The 27,306-nt window shown below is 42.7% G+C and overlaps 1 protein-coding gene across 7 annotated transcripts in view; it reads right to left on the minus strand.

Moving 5' to 3' along the window:
• PDE1C (phosphodiesterase 1C) overlaps positions 1-27,306 on the minus strand; it is a 383,698-nt gene that overhangs the window by 40,132 nt on the left and 316,260 nt on the right. For all 7 annotated transcript variants that reach the window (XM_075418641.1, XM_075418635.1, XM_009943060.2 and 4 more), the window contains 6 exons: positions 23,699-23,799; positions 21,802-21,930; positions 13,512-13,613; positions 12,081-12,201; positions 9,009-9,090; positions 961-1,081 (listed from right to left, as the gene is read on the minus strand). In XM_075418641.1, coding sequence (XP_075274756.1) covers positions 961-1,081; positions 9,009-9,090; positions 12,081-12,201; positions 13,512-13,613; positions 21,802-21,930; positions 23,699-23,799 — 656 coding nt within the window. The remainder of the gene's footprint in view (positions 1-960; positions 1,082-9,008; positions 9,091-12,080; positions 12,202-13,511; positions 13,614-21,801; positions 21,931-23,698; positions 23,800-27,306) is intronic.

Consider the following 27,306-nt stretch of genomic DNA (forward strand, 5'->3'; position numbering starts at 1 on the left):
AAATAGAATCATTCAACGTGTTGCCATTACCTTTGTTGTGCATCTTCACTCCCTAAATATTCATTGGAGAGTCAGACAATTTTAGAAATCAAATACGTCAAAGGAGGAGCCTCCTAAAATTCACCAGTGGAGCCATTAGGCTCAGGATAGGAGGCCAGCCTCTGTCCAGTGCTTGGTGACCTCAGCTGAGGCTGAAATCAGGCAGTCCTTTCAGTTACAGACCCTGCAGTTGTCTTTCAAGGACGGACATTTCATTGTGCACATTTTAATAAAGGCAACAAGATAATTGACATAGAAAGATATTAGTTCTTGCTCTTTGTGTAACAGCCCAAGCGTAAAGAAGTCATCTGGGAGAGGGACTGTCTACCTGAATTGGTAGCCCTACTGTAGGGAGCACTAGCCTTGTGGCATTTGAATCCCAAGCGATGCCTTGTCCATGAAACTACTGAATGAGTAGTTTCTTTACAACAGCAGAGCAGGCTGAATGGGCCAAGACTCCTTAAACCCTAACTTCAGGTGAACTCTCGTGGTACTTCACACATTTTCATAACCCTAAATAGTATCACTAAGCTGTGCTCATACTTCTCAGTCCTGTTTTGTATTTCAGTCATCTGACCTATACTTCTAGGCACAAAGAATGAGTGCCTCCCAGTGACTCCCTCTACCTGCTCTTTGACGTTAGTGACTGAGAGAGCGTTAAAGTTCACCTGAGTGCATGGCTACAACCATTTGTGCTCACTGCCTTTGGAGACATGGCTCAGGTTCATGTCAACCTCCCTCTTTGCCCTCCCCTGGGCTGAAGTTTTCCTACAACAAGTCAGGTCACAAGCTGAGCTGAGGTGTTGGCAATGTGGATATGGGGCTTTAAGCCACACAGAAAACACGCTGTTGGGGGGAAAGTGGAGTTGGGTGCAATAGCAGCACGTACAGAGGGAAGGGAGAGGGCGCGTGGTTATTCACCTGGAACGCCTGAACCCGGACATGCCAGAGCGGGAAGCTTCATCAATGAGTGGAGTCACAATCTTCTCAGTCATATCGGTCAGCACAGTAAAAGTGGGTTCCACGATGAAATCAATGAAACCTGAGCAGAAACAGAAGCAGTCAAGCAGGCAAGAGGAGGATTTATGTGGAAAGGAAAAAAATAGAGAGATGAATAATTTCTACTTCAGTATACAGCTTGGCAGAGACAAATATGGCTCTGATCTGAATGTTGGGAAGGCCAGACCGAAGGGCCCTGTGGCCATAAACTCATGAGGTGAAGGAAAATCCAAGTTGCATGGAAAAAAATGTGAGAGTGGGGAGCATACAGTAATATTACAGCTTCCCCTAAATTCTCACCTGGGACAAGGGTGATTTTCTATGTTCATTTTAGCACTTCACTTAGCATATTTCTTAGTGCTGCAGGTAGCCAAGAAAACAATGATGTCCTTAATCCCTCCCAAGGCACATCAAGATTCAGGTCTTTCCGTACTGTTACAATTTTAAAAGATTTTGTAATTATCAAATATTAATTACATATTCATAATAAAATATCATTTCTCTGACTGGGTTGTGATATGTCGCTACAACAGACCCTGGCAATTCTTGGTGATAACAGAACAATAAAAGGAGAAGAGACCACAGGGACCAGGCACCTGAATTCACAGATGCTTTGATCCAAATCGTGAGTCCAAAGCAGATGAGCATCCTTTTAGTTCCATTTCCCTTCCCTGTTTTTTTCTAAATTTCTAAGAGGATGGGTAATTAAGTATATTGTCATGCCTAGCTAAATGTAAAACATTACTTGCCAGTTCTCAGAATTTCATACTAACATTCTGTAAATCTGGAGAAAATATGCATTCCGTCCTATCTGAACATCTGAATCATGTGCCTCCAGAACACTGAGACTGCCTTATCTATCCAAATTTAGGGAAAAAATAACTCCCTCCCAGGGAGTTAATCAGAAATTTATGCAGCATAAAACCATGACAGGAAATTGTGGGCTACATCACAACCTAGATAATCCCAGCAAACTTCATATGATTTTGTTAAAACACTGGAAACTGTACTGACTGAGAACAGTGTTAAGTGTGCCACAGGAATCCTGAGGATAACGAGAACTTGATTTACATAGGTGTGTGTTTCTGCCTGTCTATATATCTTTTCTATTCCCCTTCACTCCAAAAATTTACTTCTTAATGACCAAAGAAACCCAAGCCATGGTACCTTGTCACTTCTGCTTGGCAAGTAATACTACTGCAATTTGCTCCATCACCACTAACCACCCCAAGACATGCAAATCTCTGATGTCAGATGCATGACTGCATCACTAACTTCAGCAACAGGGTGGTGGAATCTGCTTCCTGAGATACTTAACATTTGCATGTAAACACAAGGTCCAGTTGTCAGCGCCTAAGAAACAAGTTTTCCCTGGAAGAAGTCTTGCATCTCATCAACAAAGGTAAGTGGTATCTTTTCCTCTATTCCCTATAACATTAATAAGTTCTTCAACTATGGTACCTTAAAATGGGGATTATAATAAAGTTGGGAAACATAATCTGCTATTGTAGAAACAAAATTCAGGACTTTATTAATAATTGTGCAATTTAGGCCATATTCCCAAGTGCCTCCCCACTCCATGTTCTCTCTCTTCTTACCTAAAGACACTGTGATTTAAATATGGAGATTTAGTTTGCTTATTAAAAACCCTGAATATCAAATAATGAACCTGAGTTTTAAAACCTGTTAATACTAATAACTATTTTATCATCCTTTTTCTTCTTCAGTAGAATGAGTGTGGTAAATATTTCTGTACCCCAGTGACTAAGATGATTTTATCAATTAACACTGCATGCTGAGTATGGATTGCAGGCATGTGCTTGGTGTTCATTCATTCCACCTGAGAAAGTCACCACGGCAAACACTGGATAGAGGACAGTTTTCCTAAAGCCCACCACCAAAAAAAAAAAAAAAAAAAAGGAAAAAAGAATCATCAGCATGCACTTATCTGCCTATATTTTCTGAAGCTGTAATTTTCTTTCTTGCCAGCCAAAGGACAAAAGTAAAAGGATGCTGTTACATTCATCAACTGCAAAAGAGGACAATGGCAACAAAGGCTGATTTCCAGTCAAACAAGCTTCCTGCACTCTGAGACACACAGACAACCTCTAACTCTGATATTCTTGTTGGGAAATAAAAAGTATTGCCCTGGTTTTCTTTGCAGTTTGTCCTCCCCACTCTGATAAGTAGCCTGGTTTCTGGACATATCACAGAATCAAAGAATGGTCGGGGTTGGAAGGGACCTCTGTGGGTCATCTAGTCCAACCCCCCTGCTGAAGCAGGGTCACCTACAGCAGGCTGCACAGGACCTTGTCCAGGTGGGTCTTGAATATCTCCAGAGAAGGAGACTCCACAACCTCCCTGGGCAGCCTGTTCCAGTGCTCTGTCACCCTCAGAGGGAAGAAGTTCTCCTCATGTTCAGACATGAATCGCTTCTGATTTCTGTACTTCACTGTGGTACAGAAATATTTACCACACTCATTCTACTGAAGAAGAAAAAGTGTGATAAATTGGTCATTAGCATTGACATTAACAGACTTTAAACCCCAGCTTCATTATTTGATATTCAAGTTATTTTAATTATTGTTTAAAACTCTGAACAATTTCTTCACAAACTGAAGCAACAGGACAGTAAGACATTCTTTCTTTTGAGGAAGTTTGTGCTCTTAGACTGCTTCATTTCCATGGAAAAAGTCTGTACTGCAAACCTTCAGTCTGCTTTCTTTCATTGACAAAAATGCTTGCCCACTGTTGTTGCATCTGCAGGGACCTCAGAGCAGCAAACCAGCACCTACAAACAAGTTGAGCCACCAGAACAGGATTTCTAGACTCTGTCCCTGACAGAATCAAGAGCACAATTTTATTTCACAAAGCACAGTGTTTTTTTTGTTTGTGGGAACTGATCACAGAATCACAGAATCACAGAATAGTAGGGGTTGGAAGGGACCTCTGTGGGTCATCTAGTCCAACCCCCCCGCCGAAGCAGGGTCACCTACAGCAGGCTGCACAGGATCTTGTCCAGGCGGGTCTTGAATATCTCCAGAGAAGGAAACTCCACAACCTCCCTGGGCAGCCTGTTCCAGTGCTCCGTCACCCTCAGAAAGAAGAAGTTCCTCCTCATGTTCAGACGGAACTTCCTGTGCCTCAGTTTGTGCCCATTGCCCCTTGTCCTGTCACTGGGCACCACTGAAAAGAGCTTGGCCCCATCCTCCTGACACCCACCCTTCAGATATTTGTAGGCATTTATAAGGTCCCCTCGCAGCCTTCTCTTCTTCAGGCTGAACAAGCCCAGTTCCCTCAACCTCTCCTCGTAGGGGAGATGCTCCAGTCCCCTCACCATCCTCGTAGCCCTCCGCTGGACTGTCTCCAGTAGCTCTTCATCCTTCTTGAACTGGGGAGCCCAGAACTGGACACAGTACTCCAGATGAGGCCTCACCAGGGCAGTGTAGAGGGGAAGGAGAACCTCCCTTGTCCTGCTGGCCACACTCTTCTTGATGCACCCCAGGATCCCATTGGCTTTCTTGGCAGCCAGGGCACACTGCTGGCTCATGGTTAACCTGTCGTCCACCAGGACACCCAGGTCCCTCTCCGCAGAGCTGCTCTCCAGCAGGTCCACCCCAAGCCTGTACTGGTGCATGAGGTTGTTCCTCCCCAGGTGCAGGACCCTGCACTTGCCCTTGTTGAACCTCATCAGGTTCCTCTCTGCCCAGATTTCCAGCCTATCCAGGTCACGCTGAATGGCAGCACAGCCTTCTGGTGTATCTACCACACCTCCCAGTTTGGTGTCGTCAGCAAACTTGCTGAGGGTACATTCTAACTCTTCATCCAGGTCGTTGATGAAGAAGTTAAACAAGACTGGGCCCAGTACTGACCCCTGAGGGACACCACTTGTCACCAGCCTCCAACTAGACTCAGCGCCGCTGACGACAACCCTCTGAGTTCTGCCATTCAGCCAGTTCTCTATCCACTTCACCGACCACTCATCCAGCCCACACTTCCTCAGCTTCCCCAGGAGGATATCATGGGAGACTGTGTCGAAAGCCTTGCTGAAGTCAAGGTAGATAACATCCACGGCTCTCCCTTCGTCTACCCAGCCAGTCATGTCATCGTAGAAAGCTATCAGATTGGTCAGGCATGATTTCCCCTTGGTGAATCCATGCTGACTACTCCTGATAACCTTCTTTTCTTCCACTTGCTTCATGATGGCCTCCAGGATAAGCTGCTCCATCACCTTACCCGGGATGGAGGTGAGGCTGACCGGCCTGTAGTTCCCTGGGTCCTCCTTCTTGCCCTTTTTGAAGATTGGAGTGACATTGGCCTTTCTCCAGTCCTCGGGCACCTCTCCTGTCCTCCAGGACCTCTCAAAGACGATGGAGAGTGGCTCAGCAATGACATCCGCCAGCTCCCTCAGCACTCGTGGGTGCATTCCATCGGGGCCCATGGATTTCTGGACATCCAGATCGCTTAAGCGATCCCTCACACAGTCCTCCTCGACCAAGGGAAAGTCGTCCTCTCTGTAGGCTTCTTCTCTTACCTCCGGGGCCTGGGATTCCTGAGGGCCAGTCATAGCACTGAAGACTGAAGCAAAGAAGGCATTCATTAGCTCTGCCTTCTCCGCATCCTCCGTCACCAGGACACCCGCCTCATTCAGCAGCGGCCCCACGTTGTCCCTAGCCTTCCTTTTGCTGCTGATGTAGTTGAAGAAGCCCTTCTTGTTGTTTTTGACATCCCTTGCCAGCTTCAATTCCAGGTGAGCCTTGGCCTTCCTCGTCGCATCCCTGCATGCTCTCACTACGTTTCTGTACTCTTCCCAAGTGGCCTGTCCCTCTTTCCACATTCCATGCACCTTTCTCTTCTGCCTGATCTCCGCTAGAAGCTCCTTGTTTAACCATGCAGGTCTCCTGCCTCCTTTGCTTAATTTCTTTCTCAGGGGGATGCATTGCTCCTGTGCATGGAAGAAGTGTTGTTTAAAGAGCGACCGGCACTCATGGACCCCCCTGCCTTCGAGAGCCCTGGCCCACGGGATTCCTCCCAGTAGCTCCTTGAAGAGGGCAATGTCAGCCCTCCTGAGGTCCAGGGTTTTGATCCTGCTTATCGCCCTGCTTCCTCCATGCAGGATCCTGAACTCGACCATTTCATGGTCACTGCAGCCGAGTCTACCTCCAACCTTCACATCCTCCACCAGTCCCTCCTTGTTTGTTAACACGAGGTCCAGCAGCGCGCCTTTCCTTGTTGGTTCCTCCACCACTTGCATCAGAAAGTTATCATCGATGCTCTGTAGGAACCTCCTGGATTGCGCCTGCCTAGCTGTATGGTCTTCCCAGCTGATGTCAGGGTGGTTGAAGTCCCCCATGAGAACCAGAGCCTGTGACTGTGAGGCTGCTTGCAGCTGCCTGTAGAAGGCTTCATCAACCTCCTCCTCCTGGTCAGGTGGCCTGTAGTATACACCCACTGTAATGTCACGCGTGTGAGCCTGTCCCTTAATTCTAACCCACAAGCTTTCAACTCCTTCTTCACTTGCCCCCAGGCCAAGCTCAATGCATTCCAGTTGCTCCCTCACATATAGAGCAACTCCCCCACCTCTCCTTGTTGGCCTGTCTTTCCTAAAGAGTCTGTAGCCATCTATGACAGCATGCCAGTCATGCAAGTTGTCCCACCACGTTTCTGTGATGGCAACCAAGTCGTAGCTGTCCTGCTGTATAATGGCTTCCAGCTCCTCCTGTTTATTGGCCATACTACGTGCATTGGTGTAAACACACTTGAGCTGGGCTGTCAATCTCACCCCTGGCCTTGGCACTCCAAGCCTAGGCTCATCCCTAGTGAGCTGGGCAATATCCCCTTCCCCCTTCAAACCTAGTTTAAAGCCCTCTCAATGAGCCCCGCCAGCTCGTGGCCAAGAATTCTTTTCCCCCTTTGTGATAGCTGAGCTCCACTTGTTGCCAGCAGGCCCGGTGCTGATGGTTGCTTGCAACTGATGGTTGCTTGCTGCAGATAATAGCACAATCTGGAATTGAGTAAGAACTTGCTTTTACAAAGAAATGTAGTAACTACTGTTCCAGCAAATAATTTGTTAAGGCTATTAATCGGGTAAATAAATGAATGGGAATGGATGATTTGTCTGAGAATCTAGCCTACAACTTTGAAAGCCTTACCTCAGTAGATAGCCAGAAAATATAAGAAGTTTTGATTTAACAAAGGAGATGTTACAGAAAGACACTGCCAATATGTGCAGCAGACTGAGAAATGAAAATTTTATAATGTTAGAAGGCAAGATTTATAGAGAGGAGCCTATTAATATCAATGGATTACTAAACTGGATAAATCTGATATAATGACAAATAGTATACGACTAAATCTGTCTGCCTCTGCATACTGATGAATGCCTCTTGTATGAGGTGGAATTGTGTTGGTGATCATTTAACTCATCATTAATTTTGCAGTGGCTTGACACAACGCACATCATTGCAGAAGCCTCTTGGCTCTCCTGGCCTTCCTGAGCAAAGCAGTACAAAAGAGGAGGACAAGGAAAACTGGTTTCCAAGCACACACAACCCTACGCAGAGGGCTCCCGTGGGAAACACAACTCCTCTTCCCTGTAAGGACTGAGGGATGTATCTGAAAGCTGATAGAAGGGATGTGTAAGAGAAGTCATGCTCTGTCCTCCACACCAGAGGGAGGGAGAGTCTGTCTTCTCCCACAGCACACCAGTAGGTGTAGTCTGCCCAGGAGTCCCCAACATGGGTTTTAGCTGAGACTGCAGCACTTCAAGGCTGCTGCTGCTTCCCGCTTCCCAGCTGCTGGCAGAACACAGATGTTGTCAGCAGCTGCACTGCACTCTACACACATTCCCGCTCTTCTGGGTTACTGCTGCAGAGCAGCAAATGCTACAAGTCTGGCAACCAGGCCAGGCTTGCATAGGGCATCTCCAGTCCAGATTCTTGGCTGAACTGTCTAAACTTCCAAAGCCAGAGAAATCTGGGATGGGGTCCCTCAGAGAATGGCTTACCTAACAGGAGCAATGAAATAATTTTAAACAGAAACAGTTCTTAGCCACAGATACGAATCTGAACTTTCCTGGGTACAGGGGTATCTCTGTCTTGTTCTTTGAAAGAAGTTTCATACTTCAAATTTTTTGTTTGTTTTCCTTTAATAGATTCTCTCTCTTTCTGCTTCTGGTCTCAGTTCCCTCATTGTTATCTCGCTTTTGTTATTCCATTTGGCACTCCATTCTCCAGTCGAGGTTAGATCACATTTTTCTGTTTAGTTCACTTGCTTCCTAGGTAGAAAAATCCACCCCAAAATACACTTTTTCTGTTGTCTTTTTTAGCTCCCAGCCTCCTGAAGAGCTTTACTTCACTTAGCTCCTCGTTTTCTCATCAAATACCACGCTTATTGCCTCATTCTTCTGCTACTTTTTCACTCCATAACTGGAGGAGAGGTAAAAAAAGCGCTATCAGTGAATCTGTAGAAAGCTCTGTTTCTGAATGGGTGGAGCAGAAAAAGGTTTGCTATTTGCTTGGCCTCAGCAAAAAACATTGGTTGGCTTGAAGCACTGGGAGGAAGAGGGTGGCAGGAATAAATGGAAAAACACACAACAGGTTTTGCCCCTGTCATCGCAGGGACTGACATCACATTTTCATATCCACCGGCAATACTCATATCACAACATGTTGCCATGTGCGCCTCATCTTCGCAGCTTAGAAAACTGTGGAGTAGTGTCATAACCAGGCACTGCAGTCATCTCTGCAGACACACCAGAGGTATCTTGGTTACTGCATGGAACCACCACCACGAATTTAATGGTTTCTCAGCTTTGAATTGTTGGTCTGGGGAAAATAACGCCATTGTGCTTTATTTCCTCTCTTTAACATAGTTCCAAATGACGAGAGATCACCATGATGGTAGCCCCACAGGGGAGGAGTAAGTTTTGCTTTTAAGATGCTGCTTTACATGCACCAAAAGGGACATACCTATTTGAGACTGAGCAACCATAGTAGACTTGCGATCACACAGTGGAGAAAAGGGAAGCCCTAGTTCTGCTTCTTTGTCACCCTGAAGAAACAAAGTTGAGATGAAATTAGACAAAGACAAGACACATTGCACTTTGGTTTCTTAGGTCACACCTGTAAAAGCCTTTCATTTTACTTTCTGTAATTAAGTTTTGATTTTCATTTTGTTTGGGGTTTTTTTAACACAAATTGTGGAGAATTTGAGCCTGGCTTGAAAAGTAGTACAAGCAGAAGCCGGTGAATTAAACATCTTGATTCCAGTGAATCCTTCCTCAGAGCTTTCCCTGCCTGCTTGGTACTTTTATGCACCAACTAAAAACTCACTCGAGCACAAGAACAATTCTCACTGCAGTTCTCCAGAGAACCCAGCAGAACTCAGTTCTCAGAGCAAACCTTTCAAGAGAAAACATCAGTGTCAGGACTGATTTTTCAGGCCTTGCATTTCTTTGCGTGTATTTTTTAGTCCTTCAGATAAGGAATTCACAGGTCATGGCTGGCCAGATGCAGATTATTTTTTTCTTCCAAAGGAAACATCGACATTGTCAACATTTTACTTAAGTGCTTAAGTCCAAACATGCTTTCCAGTCCTCAGAACTGAAAGTCCTTTTCTAGCATGACAAGATGGTGCAGAAGATCAAGTGTTATAACTGCATTTTTTTCCAATCTTTGAAGGTGTATATTCTCAAAAAGCTCTTTAACTTGTTTCAGTCACTCTGTAACGTATTGCTTTATGCTGAGAAGGTATACAGAATGACATAGTTGCAATACTCCCCACAAAGAATTCAAATTTAAGCAGCATGTTAACAGTACTACAGAATCAATTCCTTAAATCAGCAGCTTATTTCACCTTTGCTGAACTTCTTGCCAGTGCTCTGACTTAGGTCATATGGAAGCTAAAAAAGCCAGCAAACCAATCAGATAAAAACTTTTGTAAGCATAAGAAGAGCTGAATTCTTCTTCTTTTTGTTAAGATAACAAACTTGAAATGGGGCCACAAGTCCTGTTAGAGTTTTGGGTGGAATAACAAGCAACAGTATTCTTCTATTGCTGAACAATTGTGCTTTATGTTAGGAGTCTGATACACAAATATCAGGGTAAACCAGAAACAAAACACAGAAGTATTTCCAAGTAACCTTCCTTTACTGCGTCTGCTGCATCTCTCAGCAAAAACATCTCTCAGTCTCTCAATGCCAGCTCGTACCTAATCATCATTCTTCTCTCACTCCTTCTGCCTCTTAAAAACGCCGGTGCCTAACTCTCCTTAGGAAGGAACCCCTAACTGCCTTTCTGACTGCTCAGAAAGATACTACATGACTTCTAAGCTGTTTGGGCAACTCCCTCCTGGGTAGCTCTAGTGCATTAGTAAAACAAGTTAAATCATTCAAGATGTTTTCTTTAAGAGATGCTCACTACAGCTGCTGAATGTAAAAAACCAGTATTGTACTCAGAAGCATCATATGCACCTACAGCATCATTACTCGGTGTAGGAAGACCTGTGTCATGTCACAAAATACTTGGAAACGCATAGGTCTGGGGACTTGTACAGATATAGGTTAAGCCAGGCTTTAAGTCTCTGCAGAGCACGTAACAGAAAGGACAGGAGACGGTCTGCAGGTGCAGAGCACAGGGAAACAAATACCTAATGGCAGGCCAGCCTGGTTTCTTACCACCATGTTCCTCTCTGGCTGTTGGTACTTCTCAGCTTGTGAGAAGAGTGTGTGTTGCTCTCCTGCTGCCAGGTAGGGATGTATTTGTTGATCGAGTACTAAATAACTTCAGTGAGCTCAAGTCTATTACTTAATGGTAAGCTTAAGGGTTTTCCTGAAGAGGTAAGTAATACTGTATCTGAATTTGGAACTCGAACACAAGTTTTATATAAAGCTTTATCTGAAAATGGAGGCATTTGTCATTCAAAACTGTAGTTGGATTTGTTGGCTGAAAAAAAAATTATTCTTATGAAAACTTAAAGTAATAATTCTGTCATCTCACATCTAGCTAATCTTAATTCCCTCACCAGTCTTTAGGGGACTCCGCAGTGCTGTATTTTAATACATCTAGTATAATTTTGAGCTAGACAAGCATAAACATGCACAGAGTTTTCCCTCAAATGTATGTGAAAATCATCCTACTTGCATGAGCCTCTTGTGTAGCAACACCGAGACAGCTGCAGATACGACTATCCTGCTTCCACCTAGTAAACCCATTCCTGGTTTGAAAAACAAATCAAAGAAATAATTTCAAAGCAAATTCTTGCAATGTCCTTAAAAAGGGATTCCCACAATGCCTTTAAAATCAGATGCCATTTAAAAAACTAGTAGAACTTTTAAAAAATTGTCATATATTTTTCTTTTTTTTTGCATTCAGATTTACTATAAAACACTAAGTTATTGAACTTTGGAGGGAAATTAAGCATTTAGTCTTCAGCTTAGTTTAGTAATTCATATTGGTGAAAAGTATCCTAAACACGCCTAAGTGCTCTGTTTACTTTTGCTTTTTTTTTTTAAGGCAGCTCTTTAAATGCTTTTAATTAGTCACTTGGGGAGCTTATAGCTATCACACAGAGCTTAATGATTTGTCTAGATTTGTGGGTCTGTCAACAGGCAGTCCACTGTGAGCTATAAACTAGATCCGTTCACTTCAACTAAAGTAAGGATAATGTATTTTTCACATCTACCCCAACAATATAAGTACAGTTCTATAAAGTGCAGCTACCTAAATCTGTTCTACAGCTAAGCAGAACGTCACATATTCTACACTTTGCTAATCTGAAACACATATTAGTTTCCCAAATTGGAATTTCTACTATGTAGATAACATTTATATCTATAGGCAGTGTATCAGACTCTAACTTCCCAAGACGCGTAATATCCAGTGCTACTGGTGCCAGATAAGAAAGCTTCATATCATTTAGGAGGTTCTTGAGAAAATCAGAGAAGAGAGAAAAGGTCTGTGTTCATATTTTCCTACTTCCTTGGCTGATTTTAGACACTCCCTCTGTGCTGCAGAAATGCAAAGGAACTTCCCTAGCTTTACCTGTCTGAAGAACTCCTCTAGCAGAGACATGGTCCAGCGATGATGGAGATCCCAGGCCTTGGCTGGATGACTGATATCTGCTGTGTGCAACAACAGTGATAAGGCTTTCGGCTTGTCAATTCTGAAAACCAAAGGATCAAACAAATTAATTGTCTGCTCTTGCAGTGGAGAATGACAAAAATCTCACCTAAGCAGGGAAAAGAGGTCATTAGAATCTTTGGTAAGGATATTAATGCAATGATTTCTGTGTTCATAAAATCAGATAACTGTGAAAGACTGTCTCAACATGCACCATTCTGTTTTCCAACATATACCATTCCTGTTGTAAAGGAGGCACTAAGAAGTCCGAAAAGAAACTTTGCTCAGCCTTGCTGAGCTCCTTTCCAGGCTTGCTTGTCTGCACAAGCAGGCTTGAAGAGTTGCCGTGTTCCCCATTTCAGCTGGGGTGCATTTTATGTTGCTCAGAGGAGAAGCTGGCCCTACCACCTTACTGTACTAAACAGTTAGGATCTGATCTCAGGGACAATGATGAGCCTACACAGTAATTGATAAATGTTTCACTGTTAGAAAACTAGTGCAAGGTCAGAAGGTGATCCTTGCATTCGGTTCCACAGAATAAAAAAGGCTGGTAATTTCTTAAAACCATAACCTGAGAGGCTAGACCAACAACCCAGTAAATAATGCTTTCTTGGGATGGGTAGTCTTGGTTTTGAATTCCAGCTTTTGACTGTCTGAAACCGCTAGAAGAGGACCAAGTGGCTAGCTACCCTCTGGTCTAATACAGACATAATTCGGGGAGGCTCTGGACAGGCCTGTGTCCAGGGTGGAAAAAATGACCATCGCTCAAAGCTTTCTGCAGTATAAAAGGAATTTTACGGGGAAGAGCTGTGGACAAAATAATACATTTCCCAGTGACATACTGGGTGGAAGAAAAGGCCTTCCCCATACTGGTCCATCTGTTATCTTCTAGTCCTTCCCGCAGTGGATCTCAAGTTGTTTTCATCTGTCCTCTGCTTACGGAGCAGGTCCCTTGCAGACGTGGCAGCTGATACAATCTGCAGAAGGGCAGTGCATAAGTTGTGTTCTGCAGATCTTAGTACCTTGAGTCATACTCAAGCTGTAGAGGTCACTCAGCTGGATCACGTCCTTGATGTTACCCTGATATGCAAAGGTAAATGCTCAGGGAGGCTTATCCCAACACAGTGACCTTTGCAAGCTTTGGTTCTCCAGCTCAAAATAGAGATGCATGGATAGGGGGGGTGCCAGTCTGCTCCTAAGCAAATTCATTCAAAATTCAACAGCAGAAAGAGAATCGATGTGGACATCAAAGAGAGTGAGAGCCTCTGGAGAGGAGCTTTTGAAGTCAAACACAATGGCAAAGCACCAGCTGAAACGCAGCCCCTCACTGCACGGCGTTGTGAAGTGACTCACCCTTCTGGCTGCTGCAAAGCATTCTTCATGGCTTTGATTTGCTGGAAGTGACAGGACATATCAGTGGCCAACACCATCTCAATCACTAGAGCTCTGAATTCCCTTTTGGATGGCACCACGATGAGAGGACCAAGGAAAGAGGAACACAAAACCCAGCATCAGACACACTCCAGTTTCTTTTGTTGTTTATCTGCAAATTATTAACAGTACTTCTGCCTTTCTATGTCACTCTTGCCATTATCCCTCTTTCAGGGATGGGGAAGAGGAGGAATGATTTTCTATACAAACACAGGAGTGGGAGGGCTACAAATTAAGCCAAATGGCTAATCCTTGCTAAAAGAAATCCTGGATGTTTTTTGAAGACTATATTACTATTAGTACTTCTTTTCCAATTAAGCACGAACCTCTTAAATTGATTTCTTTTATAGGTCATTCTTAGAAGGAAGTAAAAAGACTGTTTAAAGCCTCGGCATGAATCAGGTGAACTTTTGGATCTGAATCGCTATCCAGTTGCCTAAAACTGGTTGATGCCTATGTTGAGAGTTTAGTCATATTACTAAAGGAAAAACAGCATGTTTAAAAAAAAAAAAATCTCCTAGTATATATGATGCATATACGCAGTGAAGAGCTTTGAGAACCTGTATTACTTCCCTGATATTATTCATTAGAACTATTCCTATATGAATTTTTGTTAAGCAAACTTGTTTAGAATCCAGTTTAAATTCCTTTAAAGATAATACGGATGTCCTAGAGATTTTAAAATATCAGAACATTCTGATCTAGCACACAATACAAATTTATGTTCTCTCTCTCTCTCTCAGTTCAGCTATTCACAGGAAAAACAGCCCAAGGTTAGCACACCAGCTCAAGATTTGGGAGATTCAGAAATGGGTCAGCTTTCATTTAAAAATAAAAGTTACCACTTTTCATGAATGTTTCATGAAGGAAATAGTCTATTTTGAGCATGTCTCTCTTGCCTCTGGTGGCTGCGCTCAAGTTCCAGCCCCAGGCCACCACTGTGCAGAGACCCAAGACTGCTGTGCTCACCCCGTCCCATGGGTGGCACGTAAGGAGTCTCCATGCCAGGATTTCCACACCCACATTAACATGCATCATCAGCTGGTCTCGCTCTTCCCCCAGCCTACCCACCTCCTCCTCCCTACCATTATGCACTATCAACTGAATAGCCAACAGCATTCAAGATGACGATATGGTGGCTGAAAACAAACTTATTTTAAATTATTTTGGATCTTTTTCTTCTTCACTCCTGGTCAGTTCCCTGGTCTAGTTCATTCCCAGCAGTGCAAACCTCTGTCAATACAAGCAAAAGAACCTGAATGCATAAAACCAAACTTTTAGAAGAAAAGGGTGTCATTATGCTGTGGGAACAACTAGTCCTCGGGATTATTCCTGGGAAAGAGCAGACACTTCACTACTTCCTCTGGAGTGCAACTCCACCATAACGGTCTGCGTGGGATACTTTGTGTGTAGCTTATTACCGCTGAAATACAAAAGCAAAGGGCTCAGCTCAGGCAAATGAGCACTGACTTCCGTGCCAGCATGTGCTCACAGGCACACAAGTTCTAGCTCCCCTTTTGTAGATGTAAACCTGGAACATGCCAGTTCTCTGACCTCTGCACATATTTCAGAACACCATTTCCACCAAAAAATAGAGGAAAAATACTTCGGAGGCATTAAAAAAGGAAGTATTTTAACACTGAAGAGATCTTCTTTGTCACATCAGACATCAGGCATCACAACAGCAGGTGACTTTGCAAGGCGTGTGGACATAGATAACTTACTGGACAGAGGCAATGCATGAGAGAACATCTCAGAAGACACACGCTAGACGATGACAGGTATATGCATTTGTTGCCAGGTTGAGATGAGGCTGAAGCACAGTAAAGAGAGGACTGAAGATAGATATTTATCCATTTCATGGTTTTGCTTCTCAGTCAGAGTGGAGCCTGGGATACACACAGCTGTTACTTCTTGCTCTGACCAGCTTTAGCACTTTGTTTTTGCAACTGTCTTCATTCATCCGAAATAGTTTTCATCACACAAACATCACAGTGCGCATCAGCATCTCCTCCCCACCTGCACCATCTCTCTCTCTCTCACCTAAAAACTCCTAAAAATCTAACACAACAAAAAAGACAAACCATCCTCTAAAGATGTGGTCTGCACAGTGGCCTTGACAAGAAGCACGAGCCAAAGGGAGAAAGGAAACTTTTAACTAGTGGAGAGATGACACCTTCCCCCAGGACACCAGTGGATGCTTTAATAGTCGGTATTGCCTTCCATATCTATTCCTTATCACCTCTGAGATGGTGAGGGGCCGGGGCACAAGGCACACAACTGCAGGCTCATGGAATTGCCGCTGTGCAGCTCGGAGAAGGGAAGGCTCGGGGCTGGCTCTGACCACTCATCTTCAGAACACTTAAATTGTTTTCTGACTCAGTAGCACGTACAGAAGCATCCTGCTTATCTCCCACACGCACCTAACTCGCTATTTTTGATATCCAGAACAGCAAAGGCCTTCTATACAAATAAATAGACAGCTTGATTTCCCTCAGCTTGCACCCCTACTCCCTTCGGTAGGATACAAGCCACAGGCTCATGTCTCCCACCTGCTTCCTGAGTCTTACTGATCAAACAAGAAGGATGAGAGCACTCAAATGCGAGTGTTCTTTGCCAATGTGCACGGAAGCAGCATCGCTTCTCTGCTTCATGAGATGTGTGAGAAAAAAAGCTTCATCTTCACGGTAGGAATAAAACTTGGAAGCAGAGCTTTGCTTCTACAGAAGAAAATACCTCTGTGAGCTCCTCTGTCTTTAAGGTCTTTAACCTCACAGTCAGCAGGAAGCAGGCCAGGGTGGCAACTATTTTTTTTACACCTTGGTTTCTAATCAACAGCACTATTTAGTTTGCTCGCATGTGGAGCCCTGGAGTATATTGGCAGGTACCCAGCACAGGTTACTGGAGCCCAGAGCTTGCAGCAAACCAGGGAATACACTAAACTGGCAGTCTTGGTGCACCTCAAGGATTTCATATCAAGTTTGCTCTGTACAGAAGTAAAAACATTTTTGGTGCTTGTCATCCTCGGGTAAGTGGAATGAATTTTCCTTTGCAGGTACTGCCTTGTTCCCTTAAGTAAGAAGAAAGCTTAGACAATTTGCTTCTCTCCATTAGGTGAAATAAATTCCAACAAAAGCGTGTTGACAGAATCGCCCAGGAGATCTGTGGCAAAGTGAAGAACTGTGCTTGGCTTTCTCATTCATCCTGTTTTGGATCACTACGTCAACAAAAAGTCACATGAAAGTGGTTGCTACTGAGAATATCATGGCTCTAGTAGGGCTTGGGAATGGGTTTTCTTGCAGGTCCCCTCAACTGAAGATCCCTTGTGTACTGAAAGTTTATTTTATAGACCTGGCTCTGCTGCTTGGCTGACTAATCAGGGATTTCAATCTTTCTCATTACACTTCCTGATGTTTTCTCTCATGGTAGAATACAATTTCCCTAAGGCCGGAGGCTAGGAACCAGGGAGACATCACATTCCTCCACGTATAACTTGACACTGAAAAAAGTCAGAAGTTACCAAATTTGAAAATAAATTCTAAGATAACTTGCCCATGCCTTTTAATAATCCCTGCAGAATTAGGGAAAGGAACATTTAGGTAGAGAGAGCAGGGTCAGGAAAAGCAATTCGAGAAGAGTCACAGATCGCAAAGGCAGGGACTGGGAGAATGAAGAACTGCCCACTGTAGGAGAAGATCGGATTTGAGACCATCTAAGGAACCCGGAGGTGCACAAGTCCACGGGACCTGATGAGATGCACCCGCAGGTCCTAAGGGATGAAGTTGCTAGACTCCTATCCATCATATTTCATGGCAGTCCAGTGAAGTTCCCACTGAGTAGAAAAGGGGAAACATAACCCCCATTTGTAAAAAGGGTAAAAGGACAACCCAGGAAACTACAGGCCAGTCAGTCTCACCTCTGCGCCCTGCAAGATCATGGAGCAGATCCTCCTGAAAACAATGCTAAGGCACATGCAAAATAAGGAGGTGGCTGGTGACAGTTAGCATTGCTTAACTCAGGGCAAATCATGCCTGACAAATTTGGTGGCCTACTATGACAAGATTACCGCATTGGTGGATAACGGAAGAGCAACTGACATCATCTACCTAGACTTGTGCAAAGTATTTGACACTGTCCCGCACAACATCCTTGTCTCTAAAGTGGAGAGACATGGATTTGATGGATGGACCACTTAATGGATAAGGAATTGGCTGCATGGTCGCACTCAAAGAGTCGTGGTCAATGTCTTGATGTCTAAGTGGAGACCAGGCATGAGTGGTGCTCCTCAGGGTTCGGTAGTGGGACCGGCGCTGTTTAACATCTTTGTTGGCGACATGGGCAGTGGGATCGAGTGCACCCTCAGTGAGTTTGCCGATTACACTAAGCTGTGTGGTGTGGTCAACCCATTGGAGGGAAGGGATGCCATTCAGAGGGACCTTGACGGGCTTGAGAGGTGGGCCCGTGCGAACCTTGCAAAGTTCAACAATGCCAAGTGCAAGGTCCTGCACATGGCTCAGGGCAATCCCAAGCACAAATACAGGCTGAGCAGAGAATGGATTAAGAGCAACCCTGAGGAGAAGGACTTGGGGGAGTTGGTTGATGAGAAGCTCAACATGACCCAGCAGTGTGTGCTCAAGGCCCAGAAGGCCAACTGTACCCTGGGCTGTTTCAAAAGAAGAGTGGCAAGTAGGTAGAGGGAGGTGATTCTGCCCCTCTGCTCTGCTCTGGTGAGACCCCACCCGGAGTCCTGCACCCAGCTCTGGAGCCCTCAGCACACGAAAGACATGGACCTGTTGGAGCGGGTCCAGAGGAGGGCCACAAAAATGATCCGAGGGCTGGATCACCTTTCCTATGAGGAAAGGTTGAGAGAGTTGGGGCTGTTCAGCCTGGAGAAGAGAAGAGAATAACTCACCCTGTGTCCAGTGTCACGGCTTTGATTTTTTGATTTCTAACCAATGTTGTGCAGATGATGCAGGTGTAAACATGGTATCGGACACAGTCCCATAAGCAAGCAGTTTTATGGCATCTTTACTGCGGATTGCCGAGATAGACTTCGGCTGACTTTACATCTAAATACTTCCAAAGCCTTGCATTGATCCATCTGGTAAAGGTATTAATTTTCTCTTTAGAATAATTACTTCACGGCTTTACTTTCTTGCCTCAAAGACCATTACATCATTTTGTTGGATACTTTGCTGGATGTGTCTTTGCTCGGTATCTGTGTCCACCTTCAAGCTGTATCCTAGTGAAGGACTCTCATTCCCTTGCATTCATGGGCAAGGGACAGGAAAAAGACTATTTTCGATCACTTAATCCCTACACTAGGAAGGAACAGTAAGATCTACTGAAGTGAGATATTTTGCTCATTTTGTCCAGTTGAAGTCTCAGTACTTTACTTTTGTGTAAATGAATAAGAAAAATGTTACATTCAAGGCAACATTTTCAATGGCTGATTCTCACTAAACCTGTAACACTGAGAATATGCAGGAGTCCATCATGAATGCACAGAAACAAACTTTTACAAGAAAAGGGTGTGATTATGCAACCATGCACATGCTACTATGTACAAAAGCAGGCTCTGACCAAAGTCCTCTTCAGTCAAAAAAACATTCAAGATTTCTCACCGCAATCTTGAAAGGAGTAACATTGATGACAAGGTGGGCTCAGAATTATGAGAGGGACGAAACCCCAAGCAGCTTTACTTGACAAAGTCAGTATTGCATTAAAGGTTACTTCCCAAAGCAGTACTCCAATACAGAGTTAAGGAGCTAAACACTTTCCAGACGCCGTTTTAATCCTGTACTTGACGGTAAAGGGCTTGCGCTAAACAGACTGTTTCAGTAAACTGCATGGAAATTATTAACAATGAATACAGTGCCAGAAAAGACATCTATAACAGTATCTTAGAAAGCATCTGTTCACTTTGCAGTTTAATTTCTTAATTCATTGTGATCTGGTTTTGTTATAGCTTCTTCATTTACTTCATGACTTGCACAAATGGGATTCATGAAATGAGGCAACTCAACTGATTTTCAAATATCTAACAAGCAACAGAGGTTTTTCAAAATGGAGAAGAAAATGTAGTTTAAGTACTAGTAAGCATTCAACTATTTTCTCCCTGCCCAAAAGATCTCTTTCAGTCTCATCTGCTTTCCTTACAAAACCTGTGCCAATTCATTTTCCAATAGTAAAATGTAGCTCTAATTTTCTCCATTTCTTTCCTGAAAATACTTTCCATACCTAGATGACTGAATACCACAGAAGTGAAAAAATCCACATAGACACCTAGGATTGCAAAATCCATGGACCACCAGATTTTCTTTTACTAGGACTGTGAAAAAAGGAGCAAGAGCTCACCTCTTAATTCACTTAAGAATTTACTTTTCAAAAACCATCACCTGGGCCTCTCGCTGAGAGAGTTTTATCAGGTATGTCTGCAAAAATGAAGTTAAATTTGGACACACTTTAATAGTTTCACAAAGTATCTTTCAATACTGATGGTCCTGGTTTTGAGTCCCAGTCTGGGAAACTCTGAGCTTCTTGGTTTTTTTTCTCAACATCTCAGATGCTGCTAAAGTCAGCTGATGTTTCCAGTGCTTCCCAAATGTTTGCCTATGGGATTTCAAGCTGGCAGTCAAAAGCAAAAGTACACAAAAATCACAATGTTTTGGCATTAGAGCATATCCAGATAATGACCTTTATTCTGCAGCTGCTGCTTGATCAGCAGCTACAAAACAATAAAGCCCTACTTGAGAGAGAACACATAAGCAATCCAAGCCACTCAATATTTTTGCTCAGGCAGCTACAGTATTTCTTAAAGAGATGGGTTAATCTTTGAAACTTCAGGTCTAAGCATGCTGCCTCAACAGAACACACATGTTGATGCTACAGAATCAATGAGAAATATCTGCAGCTAGCTTTGATTCAAGCAAAAACAGTTTAAAGCTCCAAAGCAGATCATTTTCCTAAAGACAGTATCTATGCAACAAAACATACTCAACTATCTGCTCTGCTGTTCCTTGTAGCCAGTGGCTCTACGGCTGCGGTTTCTAGACAGTTAGTTCCTTGCGTTTCCACCACCAACATAAAAGGAAGCAGTACTTTGCTGCCAGTATTTGACAAGGCATTACCAACTGTAGCTAAAAAAAAAATAAATTAGATTTTTAACACCTCAATGCAAAACTTTTTTTTTTTTTTTTTTTTAAGTTCTTGCTTGCTGCCCACCATGAGACTATTTTCTGTATGGGAGGATAGAATTTCTCAGGCCACTCCTCCACAACACTCACATTGATTGAAAGCCACGTAAGTTACTGAGTTTTACTCCTGGTGTTCAGCTATAGGACTGCATCACTGCTCAAAAGCCAAAATAAAATGGAAATTCAGGCTAAAGAGATTAGCAAGTAGAGCCTTCACTGACCAGCTTTCTAGAAACCAGGCCCTTGAGAAGGGCTCATTTCCCCATGTTTATATTAAAATAAGATGAACTGACGGCTCAGCACTGTATCACATTTAAGTGTATGCAGGAAGCACCGCACATCACATAAGATCCCACAAGTTGCTTCCCCTCCCATGAGAGAGATCATGGAGCAGGATTCTTCCTGTCTAGCACACTGGGCTATTTTTAAAGTACCACCTCTTGGAGTTGAAAAAACACATAAAAACAGAAAGCCCTCATCAGTTTGAACTGTCTGCTATTAGAAAGCAAATCATGGGCTGATTTTGGCACATAAATCATATGTTGCATGAGGCTTATTTTAAATTACAGCTTCTTACATCACCTTGGCATATATAGTACTCTGATTTATGCTCCTTGGACTGGATTCTTTTTTGCATTAAGTTCCATTTATAACTTCCAAGCAGGGAGTGTCAAAGTAGATAAAGGTTACGTTTATGCTTTAGGATGAACAAAGAGCAGGCCAGCTCTACACTCAGTTACAAATGGATGTGTAAAAAGGGTGTCTGCAAGACTTATAAATTAGATGGGAGTTAATTTGTATATTACAATCCATTGTCATGAAGTCCATAGTCTTACTACCAGAGGTGAAAACTGAAAGCAGAAATACGCAAAATAAACACTTTTTAAAACTCTTTCTTGTAGCAAGAGAAATACTAATAAGCAACATATAATAATGCATATTGCCATTCAAACAAGGAAATAACAGTCTATAGTGATGCTGCAACGTTCCTGGGCAGCCACCATGTTAATTTTTACCTCCAGTCATCCTTCGAGAGATTAGATAAAATATTCATCTCTTCATCATCTTGCAAAAGACGATATGCCGCACTAACATGGTGATTCTCCAGCACAGACCGGTCATTATAAAGAATGGCTGAGTCTGATCTAGCATTTAAAATAAAACATTGGAAAGGTTATGTTTCTTCCCTGTCTAAAGAGTTTCACATTCAAAAGATTTCCTTTGATCAGCTACAGAGATTAGTTCTCTAGCACAGATACGAGCATTATAAGAGCACTTGTAATACTTCGTTCATTGCTGTTATTCAGTAAAAGAAAACTACAGATCAAAAATCACCACAAAATCTATTTCATCAGCCGAGACTCATCTAGTCCCTTTGTTACACACTTAAAAAAAAAAATGCCGAGACCTGTGAGAAATACGTAAACTTCGAATTGAATCACGAGGCTCTTTGCCAGCTCTTGTGTATGTTGCTCTCACATTAAAGCCTGACTGTACCCAAGTAAGCAACTGCAAGATGTGTCCCAACATTGCTTTCAGAACAGCAAACTGGCTGTAAGCAAGATATAACTGAACTGCTTTTTGTCATCTGTGCGCTAGACTATGCTGTCTGGAAGGGCAGGTGGGATAGAGTAAGACCAAAGGTACTTCACACCTTAATTTAAAGTCCAAGGCATAGATCCGAGACTGCTGAATGGTTAAACTGGTCTGAAGACAAAGTTCTTGCTGGAAGTTACTGGCAACAGAAGATGAGTACAATTTGTTACAGGCCCCGCTCAGTTCTGCTTCCCAGTGAGCCGTGTATGTGTTTATCCCCTGGCACTTTACACCCTCTGATGATCAGTGTTACAGAAATTACATTACAACTGTCCTTTCTTGAATTTTTCTATAAGTACTTGGGAAAAATAGCAGATTCCTAATTCTTGCATGCATGAAGCTGTAAGAAGCGGAGTGTGCCTTGGCCCAGAACAGAGACAGAAACTTCTTTCTGTTTTCCCAAGCGTTTCTGAGCGTATGCGTGATTTATCCTAGCAACCTTTGTGTATCTGTGACACAAAGCATGATTCAGCTAACATACTCCAGACATCTAATTTGGGGTAAGATGCAATGCATCTTAGAAATGCCCAAGTGTGCTGTGTCAGTCAGAGACATCTAGACATTTTGTCATTGCTACCAAAATACTGCCATTGCCAAAATAACACACAGACATTAGATGCCAAATTATCACTGCAACTAGAGACCTCACAATCTGCACACTTCTGAATTTTGCTGCCACCTTCATCTTCTCCTTCTCTCTTCCACCAACCCAAAAGCCTTGTAGAGGATTCTGAGCTCAAAAAAACACCAGTCCAGTCTAGTTTGCGATCAACAAATTACTGTCTAGCAACTTACAAAGCTTTAAAACATGGTATCTCTGAAAAGGCCATGGTAAACATATCCCCTTGCTGCAAGTGTGGTTTTCCACTAAAGTAAAAATAGTAAGTGTAGTGTTAGTGTTCACTGATGAACACAGATATTGCCAGGTTCTGGATTTATGCAGTTAATGTTTGATTCTTCAAATTTAACAAGAAGGAAAAAATGCTGAATTATAATATCTCCTCCAAAACTATACCCTCATCAAAATACACCACTCTGCACAGCAACTTATCTTTGGGAACTTTACACAGAAATCTTTTCGAACCTTCCTTTTTCCTGATTATTAATACGAAACAATGCTCAGGAAGCTAGAATACATGCACTACACTGTAAATGTCTGAGCAAGAGAAAATCAAATGCAACCAAAGGAAGTGAACTTTCCTCCTGTAACACCTGAAAGCAAAAGCTCCTGCGCTTTTCTAGGTGGCTGTGTTGTTATTCTCCAAAGGTTTCCCTCTCCATTTCCCAACCCTTCATCATGATTTACAATAGCCTCACCGTGTCTGGATGTGAAAGTTGTTGGTGGTTCCAGTGTGCTCGTAGTCATGGATGGCAGCTGCGAAGATCATGGCAAAGATCTCCAGCTCTGTCAACCAGTGCTGAAAAGAGATTACAGAGCAATCAGATAAGCTGTCATTTTCCCAAGCATTAAGGCTTTTGTCTTTTAAGGCAAGTTATCCCCTGCTGACAGTCAATGCTGCACATCATTGCCTTTCCCCTGCAGCCTGCCAGCTGTTTTAAAGCAAATCTCTCTGGCTCATACACAAAAGTAAAACCAGTGTTTTTCCTGAAGCTTCATCTAAATAAAGAGAACTTCAGCAGAATGGTTTCAGGAGCTAATAAGGCATAAGGAGCAAAGGTGAGCATGCCCTCCTTAAAAAGCAATGTGTGAGGAAGAGAGAGAGGGAAACCTCAAGAAAATCAAGGTTCTTCAAGTGGAACTTCATGACACAAGTGCAGGTATGTACATACCACCAGGGTGCATAATTTCAGCTCAGTTGGCCTGGCTAACAGAGCTTCAAATGCAGAAGAAAGTCACTAATTTCCAGTAACTAAAAATTTTTGTCAATCACTGAATCATGAGGGGAAGAGCAAACACAACCTCACAAGATGTATGTCTTGTTATTTATTTATCATTTATAGAAACATACGAGAAAGCCCTGAGGGCTTCTTTTTCCTAATTGCCTAGTTGAAGTCTTATTTTTCAACGCTTAACTCACTTTTGACTTAGACTTCTAAATGACTCAGATGTTTTTAATCATTTTCCCCTGAGTCAATCGTTTTATGTCTGTTTTTCCACTGGTAGCATACAAGCAGTGCTGTTAACATCAAGCGCATCAAAGACAAAGGCTCTAGATACTGTAGATGCTGTATTTGTATGAAATGCTTATATGTATTACATTTAGAAAAAACCTTTACTGCTGTGGTTGCCAAATATTTTTGTAACGGCTCACTGTCAACCTGCAAACGTTTTGACAGACATTCATGTACGAACAGCCTTTTTATCCAAAGCCCAGTAAAGGCAGTATGGTTTCACAAATCTATTCTAGACATCTACCGTAGCTCAGGGGCCACCACTGGTCTGTTAACCATGTGCAGGGGAAGCACAGATAAGTGGGGGGCTCTGCACACAGCAACCTGTGCAGCTCTCCTCCTGCCTTTCACTGCCATCTCTACATTACCAATGAAGAATGAAGTAAGTCTCAGTATTCAAGATGTCCTCATATTAAAGATGCGCTTTGAAAATATTGGCCAGAGATACTTCACACAATGCCACTGACTATAATCAAGGCAGCTCCTGACTTTTTTATTTGAGAGAGAGAGAGGAGGGCAATGAGGCCAAGAAATGAGCAGACACAGAAACTAAACTATTTTCTCATTTCTACACAATTGGTCCAAGACAGGATTGGACAGAACTGATGGTGGAGAAATCGGTGGTGTGACTTGTGAATACGGAATGCTTTACAGCTGATGAAGAACATGATTTCAACTTTCAAGCAAAAATTTTTAGCAACTGCAATGGGGGAAAAAAGAAACTAGGGTTTCCAGGCTACACATCCAGATCTGGACTTCAATTCCTCAGCCATGTTCTGCCATTTCCCAAAGGAGAAAGTGCAAGTGATAGAAAAAAAATCAGGCACAAGCACTTAGGAACAAGCAGAGTAAACCTACATTATGCATGCAGAACTACTACGGGATAAGTTCAGCTAGTTTAATGCATCCACTTCAGACCTTCTGGGCATCTCCTGACAAGTCCCACTCCAACAGGATCTTATGACCCAAGCCTGAAAACATCACTTAGACAATAAGCTCTGTGCTCGAGGTTTCCTACCTCATCTCTCAAGACACACTTGGGAAAAGTGTTAACTTGCATGCCCTATCAAACCATCACTTGTTGGACAAGTTCAGGGTAACGTGGGTTTTAAAATAGGCTGTAATACACCTGAGGAGAGATATTAAATATCATAACAGCATTTGAGGAAGATCACTCAGAACACAGACTGGGATTACAATTGTGAACTGTGAGTAACAAATAAATCAGTGTAAGTAGCACAAAGTCAAAATAGGCTTGTGAGTAACAGGAGGAAAATAGCAGGCAAGTAGTTGGAACCTTTCAGTCCCTTTTTTTCTGCTACAACCTTTCAAGAAAAAGCAAACAAGATGGCAAAGAGCCTGCAGAGAATGAACGCAATCTCCATCAAAGAGGTGTTATTACCTTTCACTACTCTGTGATGGACTTCATCTTGGGAACAGAGCACTAGATTTGCAGAACAAAGGCATCAAGAACTATTGAGAAAGCAGCAGGACACTGTCACAGGTGAACAGAGTGAGGAAATGTGAATGCTTTTCATTTCTAAAGGGTTGACAAAAACATTCCAGAACAAAAACCTTCAAACTTTCTGCGATGATAGGGGGTGGGGGATGGCGGGGGAAGGCGGCATGAAAGAACAAACACTGGCTTCCAGAGTGGAAATAAAAAAAGGGTAATGAGGCATGATTGTCTTTCATAAACACATGATAAATAAGAAGAATTAGCTACCAAGGCAAGCCACTGGCATGTAAACAAAAGGATCGATGCATAAAGAAAGAAAAAGCAAGAGGAAAGAGCAGTGTTTCCAAATCTAACAAAACAAATGGATGCATTTCCAAGAAAATGCTACAAAGCAAAGACAGCAATAATTAGCTTGTTTCCTTCCCCGAATTTTATGGTCTTTTATTCCAAAGTAGTTATCATTTTCAGAGCTCATGATGATCTGCTTATTAATCACAATTGTCTAGAGGAGAGGAGGATCTCACTTCCCTTCGGTACAAACAGATGCGACAGAAGTCCAGCACTTCTGCAGTTTTACAGATCTGCTGCAGGAAATATTTTCCTGTAATTCTTGACAGTATCAGAGAAAGAACTCTTAAGTTTCACCATTTGGACCTCATTATCTGGATTCACAAAGAAATCATATGGTAATTCCTAATAATTATAAAGATTAATCAGAATATAATACCAAAGAAAGTAATAATCACAGCTGAACAACAGAGTTAAATAAAGGAAAGAATGAAATGAGCAAAAAGCATGTCAGCTCTTGGAAGTTGGTCCTACACATCATGCTTGTATACCAACCCTCTAAGAGATAAACATCAGAGTAATTCCAAATTATCTTTCAACATTATGTCTATGAGACAACCCAGAATATTCTAGTTCATACAGTAAAGTATAACAAATTCATTGCAAGACATCATCCCGAGGAAGAAAATAACAGGAAAACTAAAGAGATTTCAGGTGCTGAACATGATTAGAAGGAAAGAAGATATTTTAATTGAAAAGAAAATAGAAGAAAAAGGAAGCCTGGAACAAAACTGTTGAGAGAGCTTGTAAATAACAGGGAGCATGACAAAGGCAAATGAACCATGTAAAGATAAACCAGACAACTGTTTTTTCTTTTTGAGAAGAGAACAAATTACCACTCCATTCCTCCAAAACAGAGAGGAAAAATACTTCGGAGGCATTAAAAAAGGAAGTATTTTAACACTGAAGAGATCTTCTTTGTCACATCAGACATCAGGCATCACAACAGCAGGTGACTTTGCAAGGCGTGTGGACATAGATAACT

This window comes from Opisthocomus hoazin, chromosome 4 (genome assembly GCF_030867145.1).
Source record: "Opisthocomus hoazin isolate bOpiHoa1 chromosome 4, bOpiHoa1.hap1, whole genome shotgun sequence".
Taxonomy (NCBI): Eukaryota; Metazoa; Chordata; class Aves; order Opisthocomiformes; family Opisthocomidae; genus Opisthocomus; species Opisthocomus hoazin.